Raw genomic sequence first — 25,144 nt, forward strand, 5'->3', positions numbered from 1 at the left:
TTTTTCCCCCATCAGGCATCCCTGGGCTTTGCAGTGACTGCTTTAAAATAAAGACCCTGGAGGAGGAGAGAGCGGAGGCAGAGCTGGTGCAGGATGGAGCTGCCACTCAGCTATTGTCAGCACAGATGTTCACAAGGTAATCATGGCCTCTGAATAGCAAGAGCTGCTTTTTCTGCTGAGCCCCAGCCCCGGATGGATCCATGAATCATCACAGAATGAATGGTAGGGGTTGGAAAGGAGCTCTGGAGATCATCCAGACCAACCCCCCTGCCAGAGCAGGATCACCCAGGGCAGGGCACACAGGAACACATCCAGGTGGGTTTGGAAGCTCTCCAGAGGAGACTCCACAACCTCTCTGTTCCAGGGCTCCAGCACCCTCATAGCAACAAAGTTTTCCCTTCTGTTCCCCTGGCACCTCTTCTGCTCCAGCTTGCCCCCAGTGCCCCTGGTGCTGTGCTTGGCCATCCCTGAGCAGAGCCTGGCTCCAGCCCTGCACATCTTCATCCCCAGCAATGAGGGCAGCCCTCAAGCCCCAGCTCTCAGCCTGGCCTCACAGGGAGATGTTCCACTGCCTGCAGCTGCTCTGTGGCTCTGTGCTAGACTCTTTCAAGCAGTTCCCTCAAGTTCTTCTTGAACTGAGTGGCCCAGAACTGGTTGCAATATTCCTGGTGTGGCCTCACTAGGGCAGAGTAGAGGAGGAGGAGAACCTCTCAGAATCCAGAAGATTTAACCCCAAGAACTTGTGGGGTTTCTAGGTGACCAGCTAACCCTTCCTGATGACCAGCTGCATGGCAGGGAGGTTGCACAGAGTGTGGGCTCTGCTCTCTTGGTCCTCATGTACCTAAGGTAAGTCATGACAGCTCCATGCCTCAGTTTCCTCACCACCACGGCAGAGATCAGAATGCTGGAGAGGTAATGTCAGGTCTGGAGGCTGCCTGCAGCTCCTTGCAAAAGACGAGCAGCAACCAGGAGAGCTCTTAAGCACAGTGAACCGCTGCTCTGTGCAGTGACACCAGCAGCAGGACCCCATGCAGCTGCAGGGCTGTCCCCACAGCCCCATGGCGCTGGCCGTGAGGGGGTCCCAGGTTGCGCTCGGGGGGACAGCCCCGCGGTGCCGACCAGCAGCCGAGAGATGCGAGCAGAGACCTGCAGCCATCCCGGGAGGCTCACATGTCAGGGCAGGGGACCTGGTGACAGGGCGACAGAAACACCCCGGGTTGGGAGAACAGATAAAGCAGACCCGGCGGCAAGAGAACAAGCAGAGGGCACTCCGCTATCGGCCGGAGCGGGGCCGTGCCAGGATGGGAGCAGCCTGACCCGCGGCGTTCCTGCCACGCCGCTATTTATAGAGCCTCCGCTGATGCCTCTGTCACCAGAGCCTAAAATGGATCCCCCTGCGCTCCCCCGGGGTGACTGTGCTCAGCCAGATCGTGCTGGGGAGGCCACCAACGATGTGGTGTCTCAAGAGACCCCTGTGTGAAGCTGCTCGGGAGGAAGCTGCCGTCCCCCTCTGCCAAGAGGCAGCTCCACGCTGGGCCAGCTCCTTGGAAGCTGCACCCAGACGGTTTCTGTTTAAGGTTTGGTCCCTAGCCAGGGAGAGACAGTGGGGGTAAAGCAGCTCAGCTTCCACCCCACTTCTTTCTTCTCACCAGAACTGGGGCTTGGCCAGCTCTGCCTGGCAGCCCCTGGGTTTCCACACCTTGGGGCTAGTCCTGAAGGCAGCTGTGGGGATCTCTCTGTGTGCTCTCCCTGCTTGTGGCAATAATCCCTTGGTTCCTGGGCTGGAGCAAAATGGAAGAGGGCCAAGATCTCATAACTGCTTAGCAAATCTGTCCCAAATCCGTGCCTGGAGATTCACCTCTTGAAAAATGGCTTCATTTTCCCAGTTCTGCCCAGCCCGGGGAGGGAAGGAGGCAGAGATCTGTGCCCTGATGCTTTCCCATTCCTGCAGCAGAAGCTCTGTTACCAGGGCTGCACTTCAAAGCTTGGCTGGCAGCACGGTGCCGGAGAGGACCATGCACATAATCCCACCAAGGAGGAGAGGAGGGGGTCTCCACAGCCCCTGGGGCTCCAGATGCCAGGCAAGATGCTGCACCCTCTGGTGCATGGTGAACATGGCACAGCTGGTGCCAGGTTCTCTGTCTGAATGACTTGAGAACCAAACAGATCCCTCTGGGGTGGCATCCAGCTGTCCTGTGCCCAGGAGGGACTTGGGTTTCTTTTCTCTTGGGGCAGTTGGCATGGTTACCCTTCTCTCTGTGGCAAAAAAGGTCTGGCTCTGAGTTTTACTTGGTGGGAAGCTCACATCCCCTCAGCCAGTGGCACCCATGAGCAGCCCTGCAGCTGGCACTGCCCCTTGTTGGAGCTCTGGCTGTGTCCTTGGGCGGCACAACAAGGCTACCACCTTGGGCACCTTGTCACTTAGGGTGGCCATGCTGGGAGGGGGCTGTAGGGCCACCCCCCATGGCATGGCTGGGGCAGTGGGGACGCTCCCCTCTGGCTCTATAACCAGGCCCCCACTTCCTCGGCGGCCGGGCAGCCTCCTCCAGGTGCGGCTGGGAATCATTAGGAGCTCTCTGCGCCGGGCTGAGTGTGGGAACTGGAAGAGAAAGCTGGAGAGAAGCCTTCTTTCATCTCCCCACTCCCTCCTCCCCCCGTGTCTGCCAAGCCTGGCTTCCTTTTGAATCCTTTAGCTTGTGCCAAGCGAGGGAGAAGGGGAGGGGGTGGGGGGTGGGGGTGTGTGGAATAAAGAGAAAAAGGGAAAGAAAGAAAGGAAAAAAAAACCCACCAACAAAACCCAAACCCACAGGAATGTGTCCAGGGATCTGGCTTCATTCAGGCTGCCGAGCCCTGAATACCCTGGCTCCTGCTCGGGGAGCTGGAGGGAGGGAGGCTATGGCTGCCCTTGTGATGGAGACTGGAAGAGGGGAGAAACAAACAGGGGAGAGGCGTTTGCACCGCGGCTGTTACCGCAGCAACTGAGAAAAGGCTGTCTGGGAGGGGGGCCACGGCCACGTTCCCCCCAATGCCACGGGGCCGGCGGGGCAGGAATGCCGGCTCAGGGCATCCCCGAGTGCCGCAGGGGCTCTTGGTGTCTGGGCACAACCCCCGGCCGCCTTTCACCCCGGCGTGGGGGGGATGTGGTGCCCAGACAGACGCCCTGGTGTCGGCTCCTCTTCTCGCTACAAAGGCGACAGGGCTGCTCCCAGGGAGGGCAGGAGGGGAGGGCTGGGAGGCTTTGCTCCGGCGCTCGGGGTTCTTGACTCGCTGCCGACTTTATTCCCAGCAAATTAATAATTTCCTCTGGCGGCAGCAATGCCAGGGCCGGGTGTGTGCCTCTGCACGCGTGCCGCTCTCTCCACTGCCCTCCCAGCCCCCCTTCCCCCCGAGCACGGAGGGTCCGTGCTGCTCACAGCGGGTTTCCTCCATCCCTGTCCTCAGCTGGGCTTCTTCCAGCTGTGTGTAACCCTCAGCTTCAGCAGCCCAGCTGTGACAGCCGCGGCCTCGGGAGCGTCCCGGGGGGAGCGCCAGGCCCGGCTGTGAACTGATGATGTGAGTGCTGCAGACGGTGGAGAAGCACGTTGGGTGGTGAGGAGGGAAAGTTCAGCCCTAGGAAGGAGCTCTGGGTTTCACAGCCAGGCTGGCAGGGCGAGCAGGCAGACGGGCACGGGGAGCAGCCCCCGGTGCACCAGATGCAGGGCGGCAGGACCAACCCGGCGTGCTGGATGGGACCATCGGCCACCAAAGTGTCTGGAATTCAATCTCCTGGTGGTACAAGTCACCCACGAGTGCTTCCACGTGCTGGCAGGATCCCGTGCACACAGGCTTGCTGCAGCAGCCTCCCGGGGCAACACCTCCCTGCATGCCACTGCTGTGCTCTGTGTGCACCCCGTGGTCACGGCTGTGACACACAGGGTGCAAGAACTCTCTTGAGTGGGCACACTGTGGCATCAGGAGCTCTCAGGAGATTGGGGTTTAAGCTAGAGCAGGGTAGATTTAGGTTGGACACCTCTACAATGAGGGTGGTGGAGACCCCTACCCTGGAGACATTCAAGGCCAGGCTTGATAGGGTTCTGAGCAACCTGTTCTAGTTGGGGATGTCCCTGCTCGCTGCAGTGGGTTGGACTGGATGACCTTTAAAGGTCTCTTCCAACCCAAACCATTCTCTGCTCATTCTCTGATCTTCTGGGAACGCAGTCCCGTTCCTCTGGCCGCATTGTGCTTTGTTCCTTATTTATACCCCCGGGGTGGTGCCACAGGTGGGCAATTGTTCCAGCTGACAGGCTGAAAAGCAAAGAAACAAGATTTAACTTCCTGCTATTCAATTAGAGAAAGTGAGCATTCATCAGCAGCTGCTGGCTGCTGGCAGGCACAGACCCCCCCGCCGCGGCGGGAGCGGCAAACCCCTCCTAGGCTCTCCGCTGCGGGAAAGCTGCCTGCGGCCCTGGGCACCACGGAGCTGGCTGCCAGCGCTGCTCCAGAGAGCTCCTAGGTAAGGCTGGATGCTGCTCCTCCTGTCCTGCACTGCAGCTGATGTTCCCTCCCGTGTTTGGTTTGGGAAAGCAGCTCACCTGTTCAAAGCACCACCGAGGGCTGGGGGGATGCCAAGCGGGGAGGAAAAGCCACAGGCCTGCAGTGCTGGAGAGAGCAGCAGCACAGTGGCTTCCCCACTCCCAGGCCAGTCTCACCGCTGCAGGTTCAGCCTCTGCCCTGAACTCTGCACAATCTCTGATTCTGAGGTCTCTGTGGCTGAGGTCTGCAAGCTTCGGAAGCCCTTTGGATGTTCATTTCTCCTCCCCTGTGCTGGATGCTTGTCTTGTCCAAGCCAGCAGGTGCTGGCCTGTGTGTGGAGGGGCAGAGCATGATCCCTATCCCTGCAGGAACAGGGAACCCCCTTGTGCCCCTTCCCTCACACACCTGTGTGCTCCCTCGTGGTATGTTCTAGGCTGGCAAGGGAGGGGAGAGAGCATGCACCTGTGAGCCCCATGGCTGGTTACAAGCCTGGCTCCATCTTCTCCATGGCTGGTTACAAGCCTGGCTCCATTGTCTCCTGCACCACCTCTGAGCCGCTCAGGAGGCAGCTGCTCACCAAGGCTCCATGGAGCCCCTGCAGTGCCCAGACTGCAGCCAGGAGCCACAGGGCTTCCAGGGGCTCCCTGGCAGCTCCCAAGGCCATTCCTGCTCCATTTCCTTCCCCCACTCTTCCCCTCCAATTGGAGAAGAGCCTCCTGCTGCCTTCTTTGCCCATCCCTTCCCCGTGCCATCTGTCCCCAGCACGGTGACAATTCCACAGCTCAGCGCTGGTGGCGTTCCTGCTTGCAGGTCCTTTGGGGGACCTCTTTGTCGGTTCCCTGCTTGCAGCCCTCCTGTCTCCACAGGCGCTCAGGGTTATCTTCCGAGCCGGTTGTGATCGCTGGGCACGCAGTTGGAAGCCGTTTCGTGTTGCTGCAGCGAGCCACACGCACAAGGATCTGCTCAGATGCCTCCACGCACGCCGGCTGCCGTGCCAGACTTCACAGCACTCTCCCTGCGCCCTGGTAGAGCAGACTGGCACCCTGCCGGGTGAGGGCTGAGCTGAGAGCAGCACCTCGCACGAACTTGGGTTATTACCCCAGACAAGGAAGGTGACACTCTGCAGCCAAGACAATCAACAGCAATTAGCCCTCTTTGGGAACTTGACTTGAAATGCTGCAGAGGCTTTTTCCCCCCCCTTGTGCGTGCCGATGGCTCTTCCTCCGCTCCTTTGGGAAGCGATGGGAGCTGGGCACGCCAAACCAAACTGGTCGTGTCTGAGCACAACTTGGTGCCTTGGTGTCATTTCCAGGAGGCTGGGAGGGCTTGGGGGCGGGGGAGCGATGTCTGTGAATGTTAAAGGCACTTGTGTACCCAAGCAGCCAAGGCACATGTTGTCGTTGCCTCTGCAATGCCATCTGGCCGGCAGCGACGCAGCTAGAACCCAGGGGCTGCGCGCAGAGGAACATTTTACAACAGAAAGCAATTAACTGAAGAAAGCCCTTTTTAAAATCCAGTAATTAAAAGCAGTCCCTCCCCCTTGTTTTTCCTTTTAAGCTGAAAGTTGCTGTTTACTCATTTGCTTTACAAAGTGTGCCTTGTTGTGGCTTCAGAAGAAATGAAAGTTTGAAGTGGTTAGAGAAGAAAGGCTTTGGGGCTGGTGCGTTCCAGGCAGGGCGGAGGGGCAGGGGCTCTCCAGCCTGGCTTGTTTGTATTTGTTCTTGTCTACTCACAAGATCGCTAAACACACATTTAACAAGTGGTGAAACTGTCTACCAGCCTGATCTCTCCCAGGGTTCATGAGAAGAGGCCTGGCACATTAGCATTGCTGGGGGAAGGGGAGGGGGGGGGGGCCGCTGGTAGTGCAGAAGAAGCCTTTTGAAGGGTTGGTGTTTTGGGGCTGAGCGAGGGAAGGGCTCCTTGCGCAGGCAAAGTCCCAAACAAAGGCAGTGTGTTCCCTGGAGCCCTGGGGGTTGGCCTCAGGGGAAGGCCAGGGCCTTGCTTCACCAGCCATGGGTTTTCCCAGCCCAGCTCCTGGTGTTGCTTTAGCACCGGTGTAACCTCGAGGCCATCGGTGTCCTTCCAGCACCTGGAGACTGGAGCAGGGTTGGCACCTCCAGGGTGGGTTCAGCCTGTCCCTGGCAGCCAAGGAGCCCACCACGGCATGTTCCTGCAGACCAACCTGTATTGCAACAGTTCACCTTGTCCACATTGTCCTTTCCAGGTCCAAAGCACAAGAGGAGAGCAGACCTGTGTCCACCAGCAGAGAGTTTCGGAGCTCTCTCTCTGTAGCCACAGTGGAGCCTTGCTCTCGGTTTGGGCTCCTGGACAAGCCAGTAACCCAGGCTGGCAGCAGGGCTGGTGCAATATTAATTATCCCTCATTGCTGCTCCTCTCTAAAGTCGGTGCCCAGTGCATTAGTGTCAGGATGGGTGGGGAAACTGAGGCATATCAAGGCCAGTCAGGACTGAAACGCCGGCGTCGTCTGATGCTCACCCTCGGGATGCAGGAAGGAGTTCCTGTCCCTGGCTGTCCTCCAGCCCTGCTGAGCTGGGGATGCAGTGACACAGCCACCTTACACCTGGCATTTGTGACTGAAGGTCCCAGTCTTGCCCTGGGCACAGGCTAAGGGTGACAACAACCATTTGATGGGGCAGAAGCTCTTGCGGAGACAGCAGCACCTCTAAGGTGCCCTGGCCAGGGACCCAGCAGGTGCAGCCTCATGGTGCCCCATCCCATGGGGGTTTGTAGGGCTGCCCAAGCTGAGCTCACCACATTCCAGGCTGTGGTGGCAGGGCCAGCACAGACCCTGGGGGGCAGGAGGCACGAGGGCACAGATGGCAGTGTCAGGGTAGCACCGAGCTTGAGCCTGGTGCTGAGCAGATACAAGATCTGCCCTGTCCCTGCCTGGGGAAGGGTGAGGCCGTGGCTTTGTGGGAAAACTTTGGGTTTCCCTCCCCTGGACTGCCCCTAGCAGTTGGCTGGGCCAGCTCTGGATTGCGTGGGCCAGGGAAGTGGGGGGGAGTCAACAGTTGCAGTGCCTCTGGCTTGGAGTGGAGCCATGGCAAACAATCCTCTGCTGGCCACGCTCCAGATCTGACAAGGCACGGAGGTGATATCCTATCTGTACCTCCACGCTTTCATCCCACAGCATCTCCTGAGAGCCCTGCCTGATTCTCCTCTCTGTGATTAATCCCTCTGCTTAGCCACAGAACAAGACAGCCTGGCCACAGCACCCTGGCCAGGAATCCCATCCAGCATCCCTGCCAGACCTCTGCTCTGGAAATTACAGCTGTGGCTCTGGCAGCCACTGGTGGGACCTGAGGTTAGGAGGTGATGTTGACTGAAGAAGTGCGGACAGGGCATTCCAGGCACGCACGGGGTTAAAGCAGAGGTGTCAGTTCACCGGGAGGTAACAGATACCTCCTGCTCCTGGCTGCCTCTGGCTTTCCAGAAGCCTTGCCCTCCCTCCCACATTCCAGCTGCTGCAGCTTTTCACAGCTGGCCGCTCTCTGGGGACATTTCCCAGAGCTGAGCAGCAGGGAGGGGAGGGAGGGGCTGTGGTCCCAGCATGGGAAGGAGGGGGTTGGTGGCTGGGCTGACTGTCACCCCCTCAGGGAACCTTGAGCTGGAGCCTTTCTCCCCTAGGAGCGAGCTGACACAGGCAAATCTGGGTGATCCCAGGTCCCTGGCAGGGATCCACCCTCAGCCCTGGCCGGGAGAGTTTTTCCTGCTGCGGAGAAGGGACATCAATCTTTGCAGCTCACTTATTCCTTGGCCTCCAAAGCAGGGGAGCCAATTAGTGCTGGGTGTGATGGATGGCTTAGCCCCATCCTCGTGACACCCATCCTCTGCAGGCAGCTCCCACCACGGAGCCAGCCATGGCGGAGAACAGCCCTTGCCAACCTCCTGAGTCCTGCAGGGTCTCACGGGGGTCCTGGAGACAGGGACAGGCACTGCAGCCATGCTTGCTGAGCTCCTAGAGACTGTGCAGGAGGGGAAGCAGCCCTGAACACTTGGCCAGGGTTGGTAATTCAGGGCTTGGGGAGAGATTTCCTCTAATAAATCCTAGGGCTTGGCTGTGGCAAATCCCACAGGTCGCTGGGGAAGAGCAGATGGGCTCTGGGCAGATGTTGGTCACCCACTGTTTGTGGCTCTGTGCTTGAGGACAAGCTTTGCACCACAACAAAGTGTGTAGTGGGAATGGTTTCCATGGGGAGAGGCAAGCAGGAGGCAGAAACCCCATTTCTGCTCTTAGATCCAGGAGAGAGACCTGGCTCTCCACAGCTATCTGAAAGGAGGCTGGATCAAGGTGAGGGTTGGTTTCTTCTCCCTAGAAACATGAGCTAGAATGAGAGGAAATGACCTCAGATTGCACCAAGGGAGGTTTAGGTTGGAGAGTCAGTGGGTTTCACCAGAAGGGTTCTCAAACACTGCCCCAGGCTGCCCAGGGCAGTGGTTGGATCCCCATCCCTGGAGGTAGAGGTGGGGTGCTGAGTGCCACAGCTTAGCACCTGGCTTGGTGAGTGGAGAGAATGGTCGGGCTGGATGATCTTCAAGGGCTTTTACAACCAACCAGTTCTATGATCCTACCCCAGCTCCCCTTCCCCAGCATCAGCTCTAGGTCACAGCAGGCTGTGTCTGGCTGCTCTCTCCCAGGAGCTGTGGGCAATGCTTCCTGAGAGCTGTGCTCCCGAAAGCTGTGCTCCTGAAACCTGGCTCCCCTCACACGCAGCTAAACCCATTTAATCCTGCCCTGTCGTCTCCACTGAGCTGACCTGCCAGGGGACTCCTCCACGGCACAGAGCTAATCCCAGGCTGCTTCAGATGGCCCTTCCAATCCCCAGGGCTTGCTGGGGACCATTCTAAACCACTCTCCGGGAGCACAGGCTGGGAAAAGGGATCCGATTACAGCAGAAGTGGGTTCCAGGGCCCCCACTCTGCCGGTAATGAAGTGTAATCCTAGGAAAACATGTTGCCAATTACACTTCAATTGAACCCAGATAATGATGCTTAGACAAGGCCCAGAAAAGATGAAGTCTGGACAGTGAATTCCTTTCTAATGGAGAAGAAAAGTGTTCCTCCGTGGCAGGTCTGGGCTCCACTTGGTTCAGGGCTCCCTGTGATACGAGCAAGAGCCTGAAATCACCAATCTCTGGATCCCATTGAAAGGGTTTTATCAGTGGAGAGAGCATTAATCTCTCCCAAACACATGTTTATGGGAAGTTTAGTTTGGAGATGTCTGCGTTTTTTAACTGAAATCACTTTGGAGAGGGAGGAGAAGCTGGTCTCAAAACTGCTAAACCAACACATTTCTAAACTCCTCTGGTTCAGAGTGACTGGAAGAGCTCTCTTTTTTCTCTTTTTTTGATGGTAAAGAGTTAAAATAGAACATCAAAATTATAGCTACAGATAGCCTAAAGTGGATGGTTTATTCTCTCTTTTTCTTTTGGCTTACAAACGCTTCTGAGGTGGCACTGAGATTTTTTTTCCACTCCAGCATGGGCTGGCTGGTCCAGGTCCCTTTTGTTTTATGTGGGGTGGGAGGACAGTGAGGTTCAGACTCAAAAATTAGTCATGAGGTTCAGCCTCAAAAACCAGACGTGAGGTTCAGCCTCAAATATCAATCATGAGGCTCAGCCTCAAATATCAGTCATGAGGCTCAGCCTCAAAAACCAGTCGTGAGGTTCAGCCTCAAACATCAGTCGTGAGGGGCTGTGTCTTGCCCAGCCCACCAGTGCCAGGCTAGGGGCAGGCATGGGTGAAGGGCCGGCAGGTAGGAGCTGGGATTCGCCTTTCCCAGCAGCTGCTTGCTGGGGGGGAGGCGCTGGGGGACGGCAGACGGCTCGGGGTTGCCGGGTGCAGCGTGGGTGAGCTGGCAGAGATGGCTGAGGCAGATAGGCTGCACCCGACCGGGCGGTTGGGTGCCTCCGTGCACGGGAGAGGGGCGGCTTGGCCGGCCCCGGCAGCCAGGGGCTGTTATCACTGCCACAGCCCTTTGCAGCAGGCTTTGGGAAACCCACGTGTTGCCAGATCTCAGCGCTGATTATCCTGTTCAAAATAAAAGGCGTTTATTTTTGTCCTGCGAGCCTCCACCTCAGCTCCCTCCCTCACTCCTCCCCTCTCCCTCTTTCTCTCTCCTGCCCTTGCCCCCTCCACGCACAGGTTTTTGCTGCCTTGGGGTGTTTTAGCTCCTACCTCCATCCTGCAAGCCCAGGGGAGGAGAGATGTTCCCTAGATGCCAGCGCTTGAGGGTCAAAGTTTCCAGCATTAAGGAATGAGACAAGAAAAGATCATTTCATCCCAGTGTCCAGCCCCCCTAACGTTGGGCTTTGGGTGGTTTGTTTTACTGGGTGGCTCTCCAATGCCCTGGCAGTGCCATGAGCTGGCACTTGATGACACTCCAGGGCTGTGGGAGCATAGCAGGGGGCCGAGCTCCCGGCGGGACCCGCCGCGGCAGGGTGCTGGGATGCCAAAACCATCCCGACGGCTCCAAGCGCGGTGCCACCGCTGCCACCCTGGCCACCAGCCGTGGTCACTGATCGATCTCAGGCGAGGGCATCTTCCCCAAGAGCAAGAAGCTGGTTTCCAGCTGACCCAGGAGGTCGCCCAAAGTGGCTGCGCGGCGCAGAGCCGGGCAGACATGTGTGTGCGTGTGGGGCTGGATGTTGATTTTTCCCTGAAACAACTCAAGGCTTTATCAGTCCCATCTCTTTCCCACGGTTTTCTGTTGCCAGTGAGGTCACTGGTCCCTTTAAACTGGGGCTGAGGCCAATGTGCAGCGGGTGGAAGGGGGGCCGTGGGCAGAAAGGGGAGGGGAGGTGGGGGGGACATGAGACTGTTCACACAGACTGTTCCTTTTACAGGAAGACTTGGGATTTCGACCAGCGAGCGGGAGGAGGAGGAGGAGGTTTGGGGAGGGTTGAAGAGAGGGGAGGGGGGGGGCCCTGGGAACCTGGGAGCGCCGGCGCGGCCGCGTAATCCGTCACTCCCGGGAGATGTCTCATTAACCCATTAACCGGGAGGGCTGGGGACGTGCTGGGAGGGGAGCGAGGGAGAAGCCGGGGGTGTGAAAGGCAGAGTGCGGGCAGGGGAGGAGCCGGGAGAGGCAGGCACCGGGAGCAGCTCCTCCGAGCAGCCCGCCTGGGAACGGGACAGGACGACAGCGGGGACTGGACGGTGGTGGCCACGCGTGGGGCAGCCTTATCGAGCCCACCGGCTTCTTCCCACCCATTCCCCCCATCCCGAAGCTCCCCGTCCGGTGCCGCCTGCGAGGATGAAGCGGTTGTGCGAGGAGAGCTCGTCGGACACGGAGTCGGACGGCACCATCGATGTGGGGCGGGAGGAGGAGTACAGGTGAGGCTGTCCCGGGTGCGAGGTTCGCTTTGGGGTCTCCAGGCTGGAGCGGGGTCCCCAGCACCGGGTACGGAGCACCAGCAGCTCCCCGCGGGCTTCTCGGGGCAGTTGAGTTTGGTGTTTCCCGCGGCAGGGCACGGGGAAGCACCGGGCTCCGCCGGGGAGGCACCGGCAACCGCCTGGCACCTCGCTTAACCCCTTTGGGCTGGGCTGGTCCTGCCCTGGACAAGGACGGGCACAAGTGTGTCACTGCAGTGGGCAAGCTGTGAGCTGATGCTGGTGTCGGGGCTGACCCAGCGAGGAACCCAGAGCCGTGACACCACTGGCACAGCTGCTTCGAGTTGATTGCATCCGAGAAACTGCCTCGTTAAAGCCACAGTAATTGAGCTTCTGCTGCTCGGGGTAGGGAGAAAGACTGCCCTCATCTTCCTCAGCTGCAGCCGTGCTGCTTGAAGGTCTCTGCACCCTGGGATGGGGCAGTCAGAGAATCACAGAACCACTCAGGTTGGGAAAGACCTCTAAGATCGAGTCCAACCATCAACCCAGCATCACCCTGCCCGTGTGAGCAGAGGCACCTGGGTGCTGCTGCAGCCCCGGTGATCCAAGGGCTCCCAGGGAATGTTTTGAGGAGGTTTTGCATGAGAAACGCTTCTGCTGTGCTGAGGAATCTGTAATGTCCCAGCTGGGGCTTGGATCTTTATTAAGGAGGGAGCTGGTGCAGCCTGGCCAAGCCAAGGGCGTCCAGCTCTGAGTGTGCACTGGGAGATCACAGACCTCAGGCTCCATTCCCTCACTGCTGAGCTGCAGTTTCAGCCCTGGGGCTTTGCTGCTGGGTGGAAGAGTGAGGGAATAGTGAGGATGGGACCTCTGCGTGGTTCCTCGGGCTTTGTTGTGCTGTCCTGAGCTGTAGTTGTGCTGGCAAAGAGCATCTCCAGTTCCCATGCCCAGCTCCCGTGCTGTGTCAGCCATTCCTGGGCATGCCCAGGCTCCGAGCATGCAGAGGGCACTGGGGATGAAGGAAGGGCTCTGTCAGTCGTTCTCACCCCAAAATCAGCTGCTTTTGAACTGTTGTTTCAGTAGCCAACTGCCCTCCTCCCTCCATGTCCAGCAAGGCATCAGATGAATTAGTTCCCTCTCCGCTGCTCGGTGTCCTGAGCGGGGAAGCCGCCCTGCCCAGTGCCAAGCTCAGCTTCTCACGGGGCTAAATTCATGAGTCTGCTGCTCACTGCTATGGTCCCAGCAGAGCCAGGCAGGTCTGGCACAATGTCCTGCACAATTCACTCGCTCCTTTTGCAGTTTCCAAGTGCATCAGTATCTAACTCCCCTTCCTGCTGTACCCCAAGTGTAGCCTACCTCTCTGCATCAGTGCAGCACACTGAGTCTAGAGTATCCTGATGGGTGACTCAGAGGCTCATAGAATCGTTTGGCTTGGAAAAGACCTCTAAGATCATCAAGTCCAACCATTCTCTATCTCCACCAAGCCTGGTGCTGAACCATTTCCCTCAGCACCACATCCATGCCTCTTTTAAACACCTCATGGGATGGGATTCAGCCACCTCCCTGGGCAGTTTGTTCCAGGGTTTGAAAACCCTTTCAGTGAAGAAGTTTCTTCTAATCTCCCACCTAAACCTCCCTTGCTGCAACTGGAGGCTGATTCCACTCCTACCACTTGTTACTAGGGAGAAGAGATTGACTCCCACATTACTCCCTCCTCCTTTCAGGTAGTTGTGGAGAGCAATGGTCATAATGTTTTATCTCGCTGCAGAGTAAGGATGCATTTTTGGTCTCCCTAACAAGTTCCTCACCACTAATGAGTTTGTCTTCTCAAGCCAGTGATAGAACCAGCTGATACCTGCTGTGTTTATACACATGAATACTGTTGCTCATGTCAGGCAAACTCACAGGCAAGAGAGCAGTTTCCACCCTGACAAGTCTAACGTGGTCCTGCATGGGATGCTGGTGGCTGGGGCAAAACAAAGCACTTCCAGGTGGGGAGCAAGGTGGAGTCCTTAGGGCAGGGGTGGCAGCCAGGCTGTCTGGCCAGGGCTCCCAGCCCAGTACCCAGCTGAGTGGTTTGGGCAAACCAGTTCCCTTGTGGAGCAGGGCTGAGTCACTGCGGGTGTGAGGCTTGGTTCAGAGCCTGCAGTGTGAGCTTGGAGCCTGGGGTCAGTGCAGCAGCCCAAGGCACTGCCTGGGTTCTGGATCTGGGGGTTGGTTTGGGTCTTCTTTTTGTTTGTTTGTTTGTTTGCCTTCTTTCTTTTTTTTCCTCTTTGTTTGCTTTTTGTTTTGAATCAACAGCCAAAGTTCTGGCTGTCAATTAGAAACTGGAGCAGAGAGCAGTGCAGAGATTTTAACCACCAGAGAACATAGTTGCAGGGGCTTTTATGTGGTTTGAATCTGTCCAACGTCTCTTTCAAGCACGGCTCGCAGCGAGCGAGGTCGTTAGATCCACATCTGGATCTACAAAGAGCAACACGTTCAGACAGCTCTGCAGAGAGGCTTTCAGAATCCACTCTTCTCCGCTCCTTCAGTGCATGCTGCACATTCCTGCCCTGCCAGGCGAGCCCCGTGCCTCCCCCCTGCTCTTCTGACCCTGTTTGCCCATCACCTGTGCCCATCCCACCTGCCCTCACGGTGTGCCAGCGTGGCACGGTCCTGCTTGCGAGGCCACCTCTGCCCAGAGCCCTCCCAGCAGGCATTCACCTTGGGTACCTGCATGGAGAGGAGCAGAGCAGTCAGGAGGGGAAGGTGTTATTGAGTCTGATGGTGTGAAACCACTTCTGAAAGCACCTCACCTGGACCTACCAAAATGTATTTGCAATGGGCCTGAGCTTGGGCTAGGCTTTGGCAGGCTGTGCAGACAGCACTGTCTCTGCACAGGCAGCTTTAATGCTACTGAAATGTTGGGTCAAACTGAAAACCATTTTGATGTGAAGGGTTGACCTCAAACAGCCCTTTCCAGACTTGTGTGTCCTGGGCAGTCTCAGGGTCTCTCTGGAGCTCGGTGCTGGCTGCTGGCTTGCCTGGGTGTTCAGCCTGCCCCTGGGTGTTCACCCTGCCCCATGTTTTGTAAGGCACAGAAACAGCCCTGAGCCAGTCCTGCTTCCAGAGAGTGAGAGCCTGCTTGGGGGAGGTGGAAGGTGGCCCAGCTGGCCTCCCCCTCAAGCAGAGGGGTTTGCTCCGAGGAGTTTCCCACGCCTGGTTATCCATCGTTATGGAGACTTCACCTCCAGGGGGACCTAAGGATTGAACTTTGCCTCTTTGTGCACGTCTGGTGTTGACCTTTGGTGTCTTTAGCCTCACCCATGCCCACCAGACACAGGCTGATTTGTGAGGCCCTTCTCCTTAGCTTGTGTCCCTCCTCTTTTTGAGCAGAACTGGCCCCCAGGGTCGTGGGCCAGCAGGCAGGGTCCCTGCTCCCTCACCTCCTGTTGCATGCTCCCTCTGTCCCGTTCCTGGCCCTTCTCTGTCAGCTTCAGGGGTGTCCATATGTTTGGAATATCAGGGATCACCCCACAAACTGTGGTTTGTGAAGTGACTCTGCAGGAAGCCCTCAGAAACCACATCAGTGCTGCCGTTAGCCTCACCCTGAGCAGCCACCAGCCCTTTGCTGCCGCCCTGGGTGGGAGCTCAGATTCGTGCTGCTGCTATCACAGCTCCCAGATGCAAAGCCCTGCAGACAGGGCAGGCTCAGACACGAGAGCCAGGAGGTTCACCCATGGAGAAAAAAAGAGGCCACAGCTCCAGAGCTTGGAGGGCTGCTTTTCCAGCCCTGTAGGGAGGCTGAAGGAGTCATGTGCTTGGTGGCAGATGGGCAGTGTGGTGCAAAAATCTGTCCTGGGCTGGTGGGAGGCTCTCAGAGAGGAGAGAGTGGGATTCCAGTCTCTGCTTGGCTCCCCATCCCCAATTCCTGAGCTCTGTGTTGTGGGTAAAAACGAGATGGGAACCACAGAAGACATTACTCAGTGTAGGGGGGGGACTGCAGATGGCAAACGTGTGTAAAGCAGATGTGCAACAGAGGTTTCCCTGCAGTTAGGGCAAGGAATGATTCCTCCTTCTTCCTTTCCAGCCACGTTTCCAGGTCTGTGTCTCCCACTACGACATCTCAGATACAAGCCAGGAAGAAGAGGAGAGGGGTGAGTGTGATTTGCAAGGGCCTCTTGTCCTGGCACAACGGGCCCTGTCGAAAGTCTGTCCCCAGCTTTCTGATCGGCCCTGGAAGCACTGAAAGGCCACCAGGCGGCTTCCCTGGAGCCTTCTCTTCTGCAGGCTGAACAAGCCCAACTCTCTCAGCCTGGCCTCACAGCAGAGGGCTTCCAGCCCCTGGATCATTTTTGCAGGTCCCTCTGTTTCAACAGGTCTGTGTTTTCCCTGTGCTGAGAATGCCAGAGCTGGATCCTGTTCTGTGCCCAGCCTTTGACCCCACAACATTTACTTTCATGTCCCTGTTCAAAGCACCTCTCTCAGCCTGCCATGGCTGTTACTGAGGGCTTTAGAGCCATGAGCTGTGCCTGTATCAAAGGATCACAGAATAGTAGAGGTTGGAAAGGACCTCTGGAGATCATCCAGTCCAAGCCCCTTGCCGAGGCAGGGTCACTTAGAGGAGGTCACACAGGAACACATCCAGGCAGGTTTTGAGTGTCTCCAGAGATGGAAACTCCACCACCTCTCTGGGCAGCCTGCTCCAGTGCTCCATCACCCTTAAAGAAGTGCCTCCTGGTGTTTAGATGGAGCTTCTGATGTTCTGGTTTGTACCTCTTACCCCCTTGTCCTGGTGTCTTCTCTCCACTTGGGAATCTCCTGCAGATCATCGAGAAGCGGCGCCGGGACCGCATCAACAGCAGCCTCTCGGAGCTGCGGCGCCTGGTGCCCACTGCCTTCGAGAAGCAGGTGAGTGTGACCCAGCTGCCACCCACCCTGAGGGCTGCAGCCCTCAGAATGAGCAGCTCTGGAGCCATGTGGTGTCTGTCTTATCATCATCACTTCAGGGAGTAAGTAGGTGGTGAAACAGGGTGGGAAATTGAGAGTAACAAATATCCAGGAGCCCCTGGGGAGGGGGAATTCAATCCAGAAAGTGTTTTGCAGCTAGGGAGATGCAGAGGAATGGGTTTTGCATCTGGGATGCATCTCCTTTTAGGAGTCTCAATGTGAAAAAAGAGCTTGGATGGATGCCCTGCTCCAATCTGAGTGCTCCTGGGCTTCAGGATGTCTTGGGGAGGAGGTCACGGGGCAAAACCCAGCTTCTGAGAGTCATAAACACCTAGACCATAAAATGTTTGGGTTTTTTCCCTGCTCCAAACACACAGGGATCTTCCAAGCTGGAGAAGGCAGAAATCCTACAGATGACAGTAGATCACCTAAAAATGCTGCATGCCACTGGAGGGACAGGTAAGAACCAGCTCTTGTAAGAGTATGGATGAGGTGGGGGTGAAAACCTGGGGAGAGAATCCCCCATCAGCCTCAGCAGCATGCAGCATCCTGATGCTGACACCAGCCCCACCAGAACAAATGCTGCCTGGGAGGATTTTCTTGACAGAGGGCAGATGGATGTTTCCTGCCTGCTGTTTCTCCTGTGGGTCCATTTGGCAGATGGAGGAGGAGGGGGGAGATGTGGGGCAGCCAGTTCCCCAGACCCACGGGGATGGCACCACTGCCATTGTCACACACCCTGCTAGAGGCTGCTCAGCCAGAGCCATGCTTAGTGCTGCTCAGAAGTGGAGCCTGCTTCCAGAGCAAGGATATTAAACTCTTTACCTCCTCCCTGGGATACATTTCCTGCAGAGGCTGAGTTCTGCATGGGGACTCTGCAAATAAACAACAAGGCTTTTTTCCCTTTCTGTTCCCTGTCTGTGTGTCTCTTGGTTGTTATAAGAAGAGAGAGGGAGCCCTGTGCAAAATTCAACAAAGGTCTTATTTGTACTGAGACCTCAGCACAGACCCTCTGTCCTGTTCCAGTTAACAGGATGGAGATCACAGCTCCAGTAAAGAAGCCTCTGGCTTGCTCACCACACATTTTTTGGCTTACTGGGGACATTGCTGGCACCCAGGCTTCGGTTCAGAGCTGTAACTTGGTCTGGAACATTTGTTTAGATATTCAGTTTGACTGCACTGCAACAAAGGGCTGCATTGTCGTGAGAGACCCTGTCAGGCAAAGTGGTCCAGCTCTTCACTGTGCTGTGACATTCCCTGCTTTATTGCTTATCGTCTCATGAAGCTGCAAGCAGGGAGCAGAAGCCTAAAAACCAGCCCTTGGATGCATTTTATCTTGTTGATTTCTGTGGCTCCCAGCTTTCTTGGCTGAGTGGTTGTGGTTCTGACGCTGCCCTGTGTCCTTCTCCTGTTTAAATGAGGTATAAAGATTGGGAGCCAGGCAGAGGAAGATGGTGCTAACAGAGCTTTCTTGGCTGAGTGGTTGTGGTTCTGATGCTGCCCTGTGTCCTTCTCCTGTTTAAATGAGGTATAAAGATTGGGAGCCAGGCAGAGGAAGATGGTGCTAACAGAGCTTTCTTGGCTGAGTGGTTGTGGTTCTGATGCTGCCCTGTGTCCTTCTCCTGTTTAAATGAGGTATAAAGATTGGGAGCCAGGCAGAGGGAGATGGTGCTAACAGAGCTTTCTTGGCTGAGTGGTTGTGGTTCTGACGCTGCCTTGTGTCCTTCTCATGTTTAAATGAGGTATAAAGATTGGGAGCCAGGCAGAGGGAGATCACAGGATGTTAGGGGTTGGAAGAGATCTCTGGAGATCAAGTCCAACCCCCCTGCCAGAGCAGGACCATAGAATCTAGCACAGGTTGCACAGGAATACATCCAGATGGGTCTGGAAGGTCTCCAGAGAAGGAGACTCCAGCCTGTTCCAGTGCTCTGTGACCCTCACAATGAAGAGATTCCTCTCCTCATGTTGAGGTGGAACCTCCTGTGCTAAGCTGTGTAGGGGAGACACAGTGTCCTGCCCTTCTGCAGGATGGGTGCTGGGCAAGTCCCTGTTTGCACACAGAGACCCAGCCCCCATAGCCCACAGTCATGTCTCCAGCAGCAAGAACTGATAGAATCCAAAGCAAGGGGGGCTGGGGGGAAGTCTTTCTTCTTGAGCACAGTTCAGGAAGCCTCTTACTCATCTCACATGCTGGAGTGAGAGGCTTCATGACCCTGGCAGCTTTATCCTGCTGAGATAACCACAGATGCTGCTCTCAGGCACACAAACGTCCATCCAGTCCTTTCGGACACCCACTTGGCTGTGTGCTGCAGGAATATCACACGGCAGCAAAGTGCCTCAAGTGACATACACAGTGCAGTAGAGAGGGTAGTGAAACCCAAGCACATTCCTCAGCTCTGCAGGGCCTTACTCTCACCCCTTGGCCTCTCCTTACAGGCTTCTTAGACGCCCGAGCCCTGGCGGTGGACTACAGGAGCATCGGTTTCCGCGAATGCCTCACGGAGGTCGTCAGGTACCTGGGGGTCCTGGAGGGCCAGAACGCCGCTGACCCCATCCGGCTGCGCCTCCTCTCCCACCTTAACAACTACGTGGCAGAAATGGAGCCTTCGCCCGTGGCCACTTCCCTCCTGCCCATCCAGACGTGGCCGTGGTCCTTCCTCCACAGCGCTGCTTGCCCGGTGCAGATCCCCAGGAGGGAGGCTGCTCCCGCTCCGGTTGTTTTGACTGCATCTTCCCTGCCTTACCCCAGCCCTGCGGTGAGGCCAGCCCCACTCCGCCGTGTCCCCGGCGACATGCTGCCGTCCCGACGGAGCTTCCTGGCCAGCAGGATGGCCTCTTCCAGCCGGAGGGCTCGGGGTGTGAGCTCCTCCGCGGCCGCAGCAGCCGTGCCCAGGATGCCGTCGCCAGCAGGAGTGCTGAGAGAGGGCTCGGCCAAGAGCAGCCAGATCGCCACCTTCCTCTTCTCACCAGCCCCCACCAGCATCCCCGTTCCACCAGCTTACACAGCACCTCCTGCCTTGGGCACCGCCACGCAGGGACCCGGCATCAGGGTCGGCACATCCAGGCTCTGCCGCTCCTGGGCGACTGAAATTGGGGCTTTCTGACCCCCCCCTTCCCTCCCCAGCTTCGGAGATGGGAATCCTTCAGCACTCGTTGCCCGCAGGCCTAGGAACAAACTCAGCTGAAAAGGCATCTTTCCTGCTTTGCAGAAGCCAAGGATCCACAAAGAACATTCTCTTGTCCTCTTCCCTCCCTTCTTGCCCCTCCTGGCCACCCCAGGGCCTGCGCCTCGTGGTGCCTGCAAACGTAAATCACATCCGATTCGATGCAGTTGTCTGCACGCCGCTGTGCCCCAGAGCCTTCCGGCTACGAGGGAGGGGGCACAGGCAGCTCCCAGCCCTCTGCCTCCCCCAGCACAGCCCCTCTGCAGAGCCCAGTGCTGCTCTCCTTTGGAAAACAGCCAGCCTTCAAATGCTGTTTTATTTCCCTGGGGACTCAGAGCTGCCAGCCAGACTTGCTCACGCTGCTTGCCCCCGGCTGCAGCACCCAGTTTTGGTGTGGTGGCACAGACGTGGCTCAATCCCCTCCCCAGCACTGTTGGCACCCCCTACACTGCAGGCTAAAGCCCTCCCCCAACCCCTTTAGTGACCTGCTTGCCTGCTAATCCCTCTGCTTTCCTTGCTGCATTGCCAGCTTTTCCCACTTATGTGCTCTTAAGGTGGAGCGAGGCAGCAGCTTAGCAGAGCCCTGCGGTGCCCACACCCCGCCGTGCCCGCGCCCCGCTGTGCCCACAGGGCCTCTGCTAGGTCCCTGCACAGACTGGGCTGGAGCAGCTGCCCGGGCACAAGGAGGCTTCTGCAGCTCTGGCTCTGCACTGAGGTGTGAAGAGGCAAGCTGAGGTGAGACAGAGGATTTCAAAGGGATGCCTGTCACGGAGGGGAAGGCTCTGATGGCCAAAGTAAGAGGAAAAGGCCTTTCCCTCTGCCAGTCTCCCTGCTGGAGCTGTCTCTCCTCCATCCCCTGCTGAACATCTGTGACTGCAAAGGGGGAGAATGGCTCAAAGCAGCCTGCATTTGAAGTGCCTCCCTCATTCTTTTAGCACCACAACCCTCACCCTCTCCTCCCACAATGTCTCTGTTTTCTTTCTTCAGCACCATGTTTTGGTCTCACATTGCTCATCCTTCTCCCTGGGCCAGGACCAAAAGCCACTGAGGCTGCAGACCTTGGCAAGCTCTGGGTCTCCACTTTTCCTGATTAAAAAGAGCTATTTCTGCCTTGGCCTGTGTGCCCCTAGACAATGCAGCAGATACACCTCTGCTCCTCCAGCTGTCTTCCCCTTCCCTCTTCTTTGGGCAGAAAGGAACAGAAACTTGAAGCTCTCAAGCCACTCTGGTTCTGTGCCATGTCCCTAAATCCCATGGTGTCCAGGACAGGGTGTCCCAAGGCTCTCCTTCATTTGAACACCTCCCATTCCCTGCATCTGTGCCTTGACTTGTTGGGATAGATAAGCAGAATAGCCTGGACCCAGCTGCATGCCCACCCCAAGGAATCTCACCCACCTCTCCAGCACTGTGACATGAAAAGAGAGAGGAGTGTGGAAAGGTCAGTGCAAAGAAAGGTGAGAAAGAGGAAGAAGATCACTCTGGAAGGGAAGGGATTCTCTCCATGCCTCAGGTCAAGCATGCAGCTGGGCATCCTGTGTGGATGAGCTGGGGCTCTTGCCTTCCTGCAGATCCTTGCTGTGATAAGACAGGAGGGAATGGATTGAAGCCTGAGGAGGGCAGATTGAGACTGGAGATTAGAAAGAAATTCTTTACAGTGAGGATGGGGAGACACTGGGACAGGTTGCCCTGGGAGGCTGTGGCTGCCTCCTCCCTGGAGGTGTTCAAGGCCAGGCTAGATGAGGCCTCAAGCAACCTGGTCTAGTGGAAGGTGTCCCTGCCTGTGGCAGGGTGTGTGTGGAATTGGATGCTCTTTAAGGTCCCTTCCAACCCAAACCATTCTATGATTCTTTGCCTCCCATCTGCCATGTGCATGTCCCTGGACCTGCTGTTGTTTTTGAGTGAGTCCCTCCCAGATGCTTTGATGAAACTCATCACACTTAACACACAGAAATGCCTCCACTGTTTCTCCTCACCCTCGTCCTGAAGTGCCAGAATCAGCCAGGAACAAAACTCTCCCTTTCCATACAGTCAGAGAGGAGGTCTTCCTGCCCACCCCCCTCCCCCTCCCACTGTTCCTGCCTTGTTGGCACGCTAGAGCTCACAGCTAGGAGCCCAGCCTCACTGTTAGACTCACCAGCTGTGACACCCAGCAAAGGTGTCAAATAAAGCCTTTCAAACCCCTGTCCTGCTTGTGAAATGTGGTGCTGATGGGAATCTAGCTGGCTGATCCAGCCTGCTCTGGTGACCACCACTGTGAGCTTTTGTTCCTGAAAAGCTTGAAGAGAAGGTAAGATGCAGCTTGTGAAGGGTAAGATCCCTGCAGGTGGTTTAATTGCCACTGCTCTTGGTGCTAACTTTGGTCCCATGACTTGCTACTTTGCAAGCCTCCTGGTAAGTCAAAATCAGCTGGATGCCCAGCAATGCCTGCCCTGACTGGCACTGCTCCATGGCTGGAGAACAAATAATTTCTTGTAGCTACCCAGTGTCCTCAAAAATGTCAGGGAACAAATCAGGTCCAGCAGCCAGATGCCGAGGGCTCGCCTGGAGTCTCCTGACCAGAACAACCCCCACTGCATCTCGCTGTCGGGAAATGCTTTGGACTAAACAAAGAGCCACAGCTGAGGGCTTGTCTCTGTTTTGAGGATAGGGCCAGTAAATGGTCCTCCTCGTGAATGATGCTGGGAGAATTTTCTGGGGAATGGTGGGAATTCAACTTCCTTTCCCATAAACTCCTTCTCGCTCCAAAATGCCTTTCAAAACCGCCCATAAATCCCTTGCCTTAAGTGCTGGGTTGGGAATCGCTGGAAGGCAGCAGCTGCAGCTGCGATGGGGGTAAGGCAGCATCCATCTGGAAGTGGAGAGAGAAGCTTCAAGAGCAATAATGGGGCTATTGATGCTGGGTCATCCCACTGGTGCCTGGGCTGCCCCGACCCGGCTGGAGGCAGCCACGGGAGCTCAGTGCTCTGGTGTGGCTTTGGCCAAAGGGAGAGAGGAACCAAATTACCCTCTGTGGGAGGCAGGCATACAAACCAATCCCTTCGGGCTGCACTGCTGAAACAAAACACAGACAGTGGGGACGGGGAGGGGGGAAGCCCCACTTCCTGATCCCTGCTGATCAAACGGGAGCTGGGCTGGGTGGGACAGCACCGGGTTCAGGCCCCGTGGGGGTTTGTCCCCACAGCAATGTGGGGAGCAGAGCAGCAGCCCAGGATTGCAGCTTCGTTTTGTCTTGGTTTTCTTTTTTTCCCAGGGTTTTCTTCATCCTGAACTCCTGGCAACTTTTGATCTACCCTGTAGGGGAAATCCCCAAGCTCTCCACACGCTTTCTTCATCCTTGCTCTTCAGGCAAAAAAAAACCCAACAAAACCCAACCCAAACAAAACCACAATGAGGAGACCTGTGGGAAGGTGTGGGCTGCCTTCAGCCCAGGCTGGCTGGGGCTGCTGGGTACCCATGCAGCGGTGTTAAAGGTCTGGCAGATGAAACAGGGTCCTGCTGAACAAGCCTTCACCTGCTCCTTGGAGGGAAGAAAGTTTCCTCTCCAGGCAGAGGGAGATTTGCTAAGCAGCAGGTGCTGTAGCAGCGAGTGAGTCCTGTTCTCCCGAATTCCTCTGCATGAGAGGTGTTGCCTGGCTCCGCCGCTGCGGCTTGCCCTGGCTGAGAGCTGCAGCTCCTGCTCGGTTTGCTGCAATCGCGGCCTGCCCTCTGCTGGTAAAATCCCAGCGCTGAGGAGGAGAGACCCAAAACCAAGGGCAGCGTTGGGCTGGAAACTTGTCCTCCCTGTGCAAAAATGGATGACCTTTGGTGGTGGCCACCAGTGCCTGAGGTGCCGCTCAGAAACACGGCAGCAGAGCAGCCTGGGAGGCCTCTGGGGGATGGCTCTCACGCCTCCATCATCGGTGGGGATGGAGTAGCAAGATCATAGAATCATGCATTTGTTTGGGTTGGAAAAGACCTCTGAGGTCATCCAGTCCAACCATCCACCCAACACCAGCATGGCCACTAAACCGTGTCCCAAAGTGCCACGGCCACACATTTCTCAAGCACCTCCAGGGATGGTGATGCCACCACCTCCTTGGGCAGCACTGTCCCAGGGCCACAGATGACTTTAAAAGATGTAACTTTTACTCCAAGCATTGCTGAAGGTCTTGAGAGGGCAACCTGGGAGTATCTTGGGCATCACTGGTCGCCAGGAGCAGCTGCACTTATCTAGTGAGGACACCAGGGAGATCCCTGGGGCAGTTGGGGGGCCTGGTGTGCAGAGGGTACCCCCTGCCCATCAGTTCATGTTGGGAGTGAAAAGAACAGAGGAGGACACAGGTCTGTAGCTGCCTGCATGGTGTCCCCTGGGAGGGGACACAAATGTCAATAAATGGTTCAAATCCAGGCCGCCCTCAGTGGAGCCACAGCAGCTGCTTGCAGCCAAAGGGCAGTTTATGTGCAGACGTTCTTCAAGCTCTGCTGTGTTTTGGCCTCAGCTGTCAGAGCAGGAGCCACTCCAAACTCCTTCCACTGCAAGACACTTGCCTCAGCCCCTGGTTTCCCAGTTGAGGAGATGCTGGGCTGCCAAGGACTGAGCCATGACACCAAAATCCCACCAACCAGCACCACTGGCTCTTGGGAGGAAGGTGATGAGCTCAGGAGGAGGATGGATCAGCAACAGTGTGGCCAGCAGGAGTAAGGAAGTGAAGGTGGGTGTTGGTGAGGCTGCACCTCGAATCCTGGGTGCAGTTTTGGGCCACTCACTCCGAGAAGGACACTGAGGTGCTGGAGTGGGTCCAGGGGAGGGCAATGAAGGGTCTGGAGAACAGGACTGGTGAGGAGCAGCTGAGGGACCTGAGGTTGTTTAGTCTGGAGAACAGGAGGCTAAAGGAAAACCTTCTGGCTCTCTATAGCTCCCTGCAAGGAGGTTGGAGTGAGGTGGGGCTCGGTCTCTTCTCCCTAGTATCAGGTGATTTAATGAGAGGAAATGGCCTGAAATTGTGTCAGGGGAGGGTTAGGTTGGAGAGTAGGAAAAGTTTCTTTACTGACAGAGTGGACAGGCACTGGCACAGGCTGCCCAGGGAGGTGGTGGAGCCACCTGTGGCCATGGCACTTTGGGACATGGTTTAATGGCCACGGTGGTGTTGGGTTGATGGTTGGAGTCGATGATCTTGGAGGTCTTTCCCAACAGAACCAAATCT

At 56.7% G+C, this 25,144-nt stretch overlaps 1 protein-coding gene across 1 annotated transcript; it reads left to right on the forward strand.

Moving 5' to 3' along the window:
- The first annotated feature begins 11,512 nt into the window (after positions 1 to 11,512).
- On the forward strand, positions 11,513 to 22,145 carry HEYL (hes related family bHLH transcription factor with YRPW motif like). The gene is made up of 5 exons (XM_068159184.1): positions 11,513 to 11,868; positions 15,938 to 16,004; positions 16,675 to 16,758; positions 17,175 to 17,256; positions 19,234 to 22,145. Exons 1-5 carry the CDS (start codon positions 11,789 to 11,791, stop codon positions 19,899 to 19,901), a joined length of 981 nt encoding a protein of 326 aa, XP_068015285.1. The 5' UTR covers positions 11,513 to 11,788; the 3' UTR covers positions 19,902 to 22,145.
- Positions 22,146 to 25,144: the final 2,999 nt, after the last annotated feature.

Source organism: Melanerpes formicivorus, unplaced genomic scaffold, assembly GCF_026170545.1.
Source record: "Melanerpes formicivorus ecotype bairdi unplaced genomic scaffold, bMelFor1.0.p_v2 SCAF_45, whole genome shotgun sequence".
In the NCBI taxonomy this organism is placed as follows: Eukaryota; Metazoa; Chordata; class Aves; order Piciformes; family Picidae; genus Melanerpes; species Melanerpes formicivorus.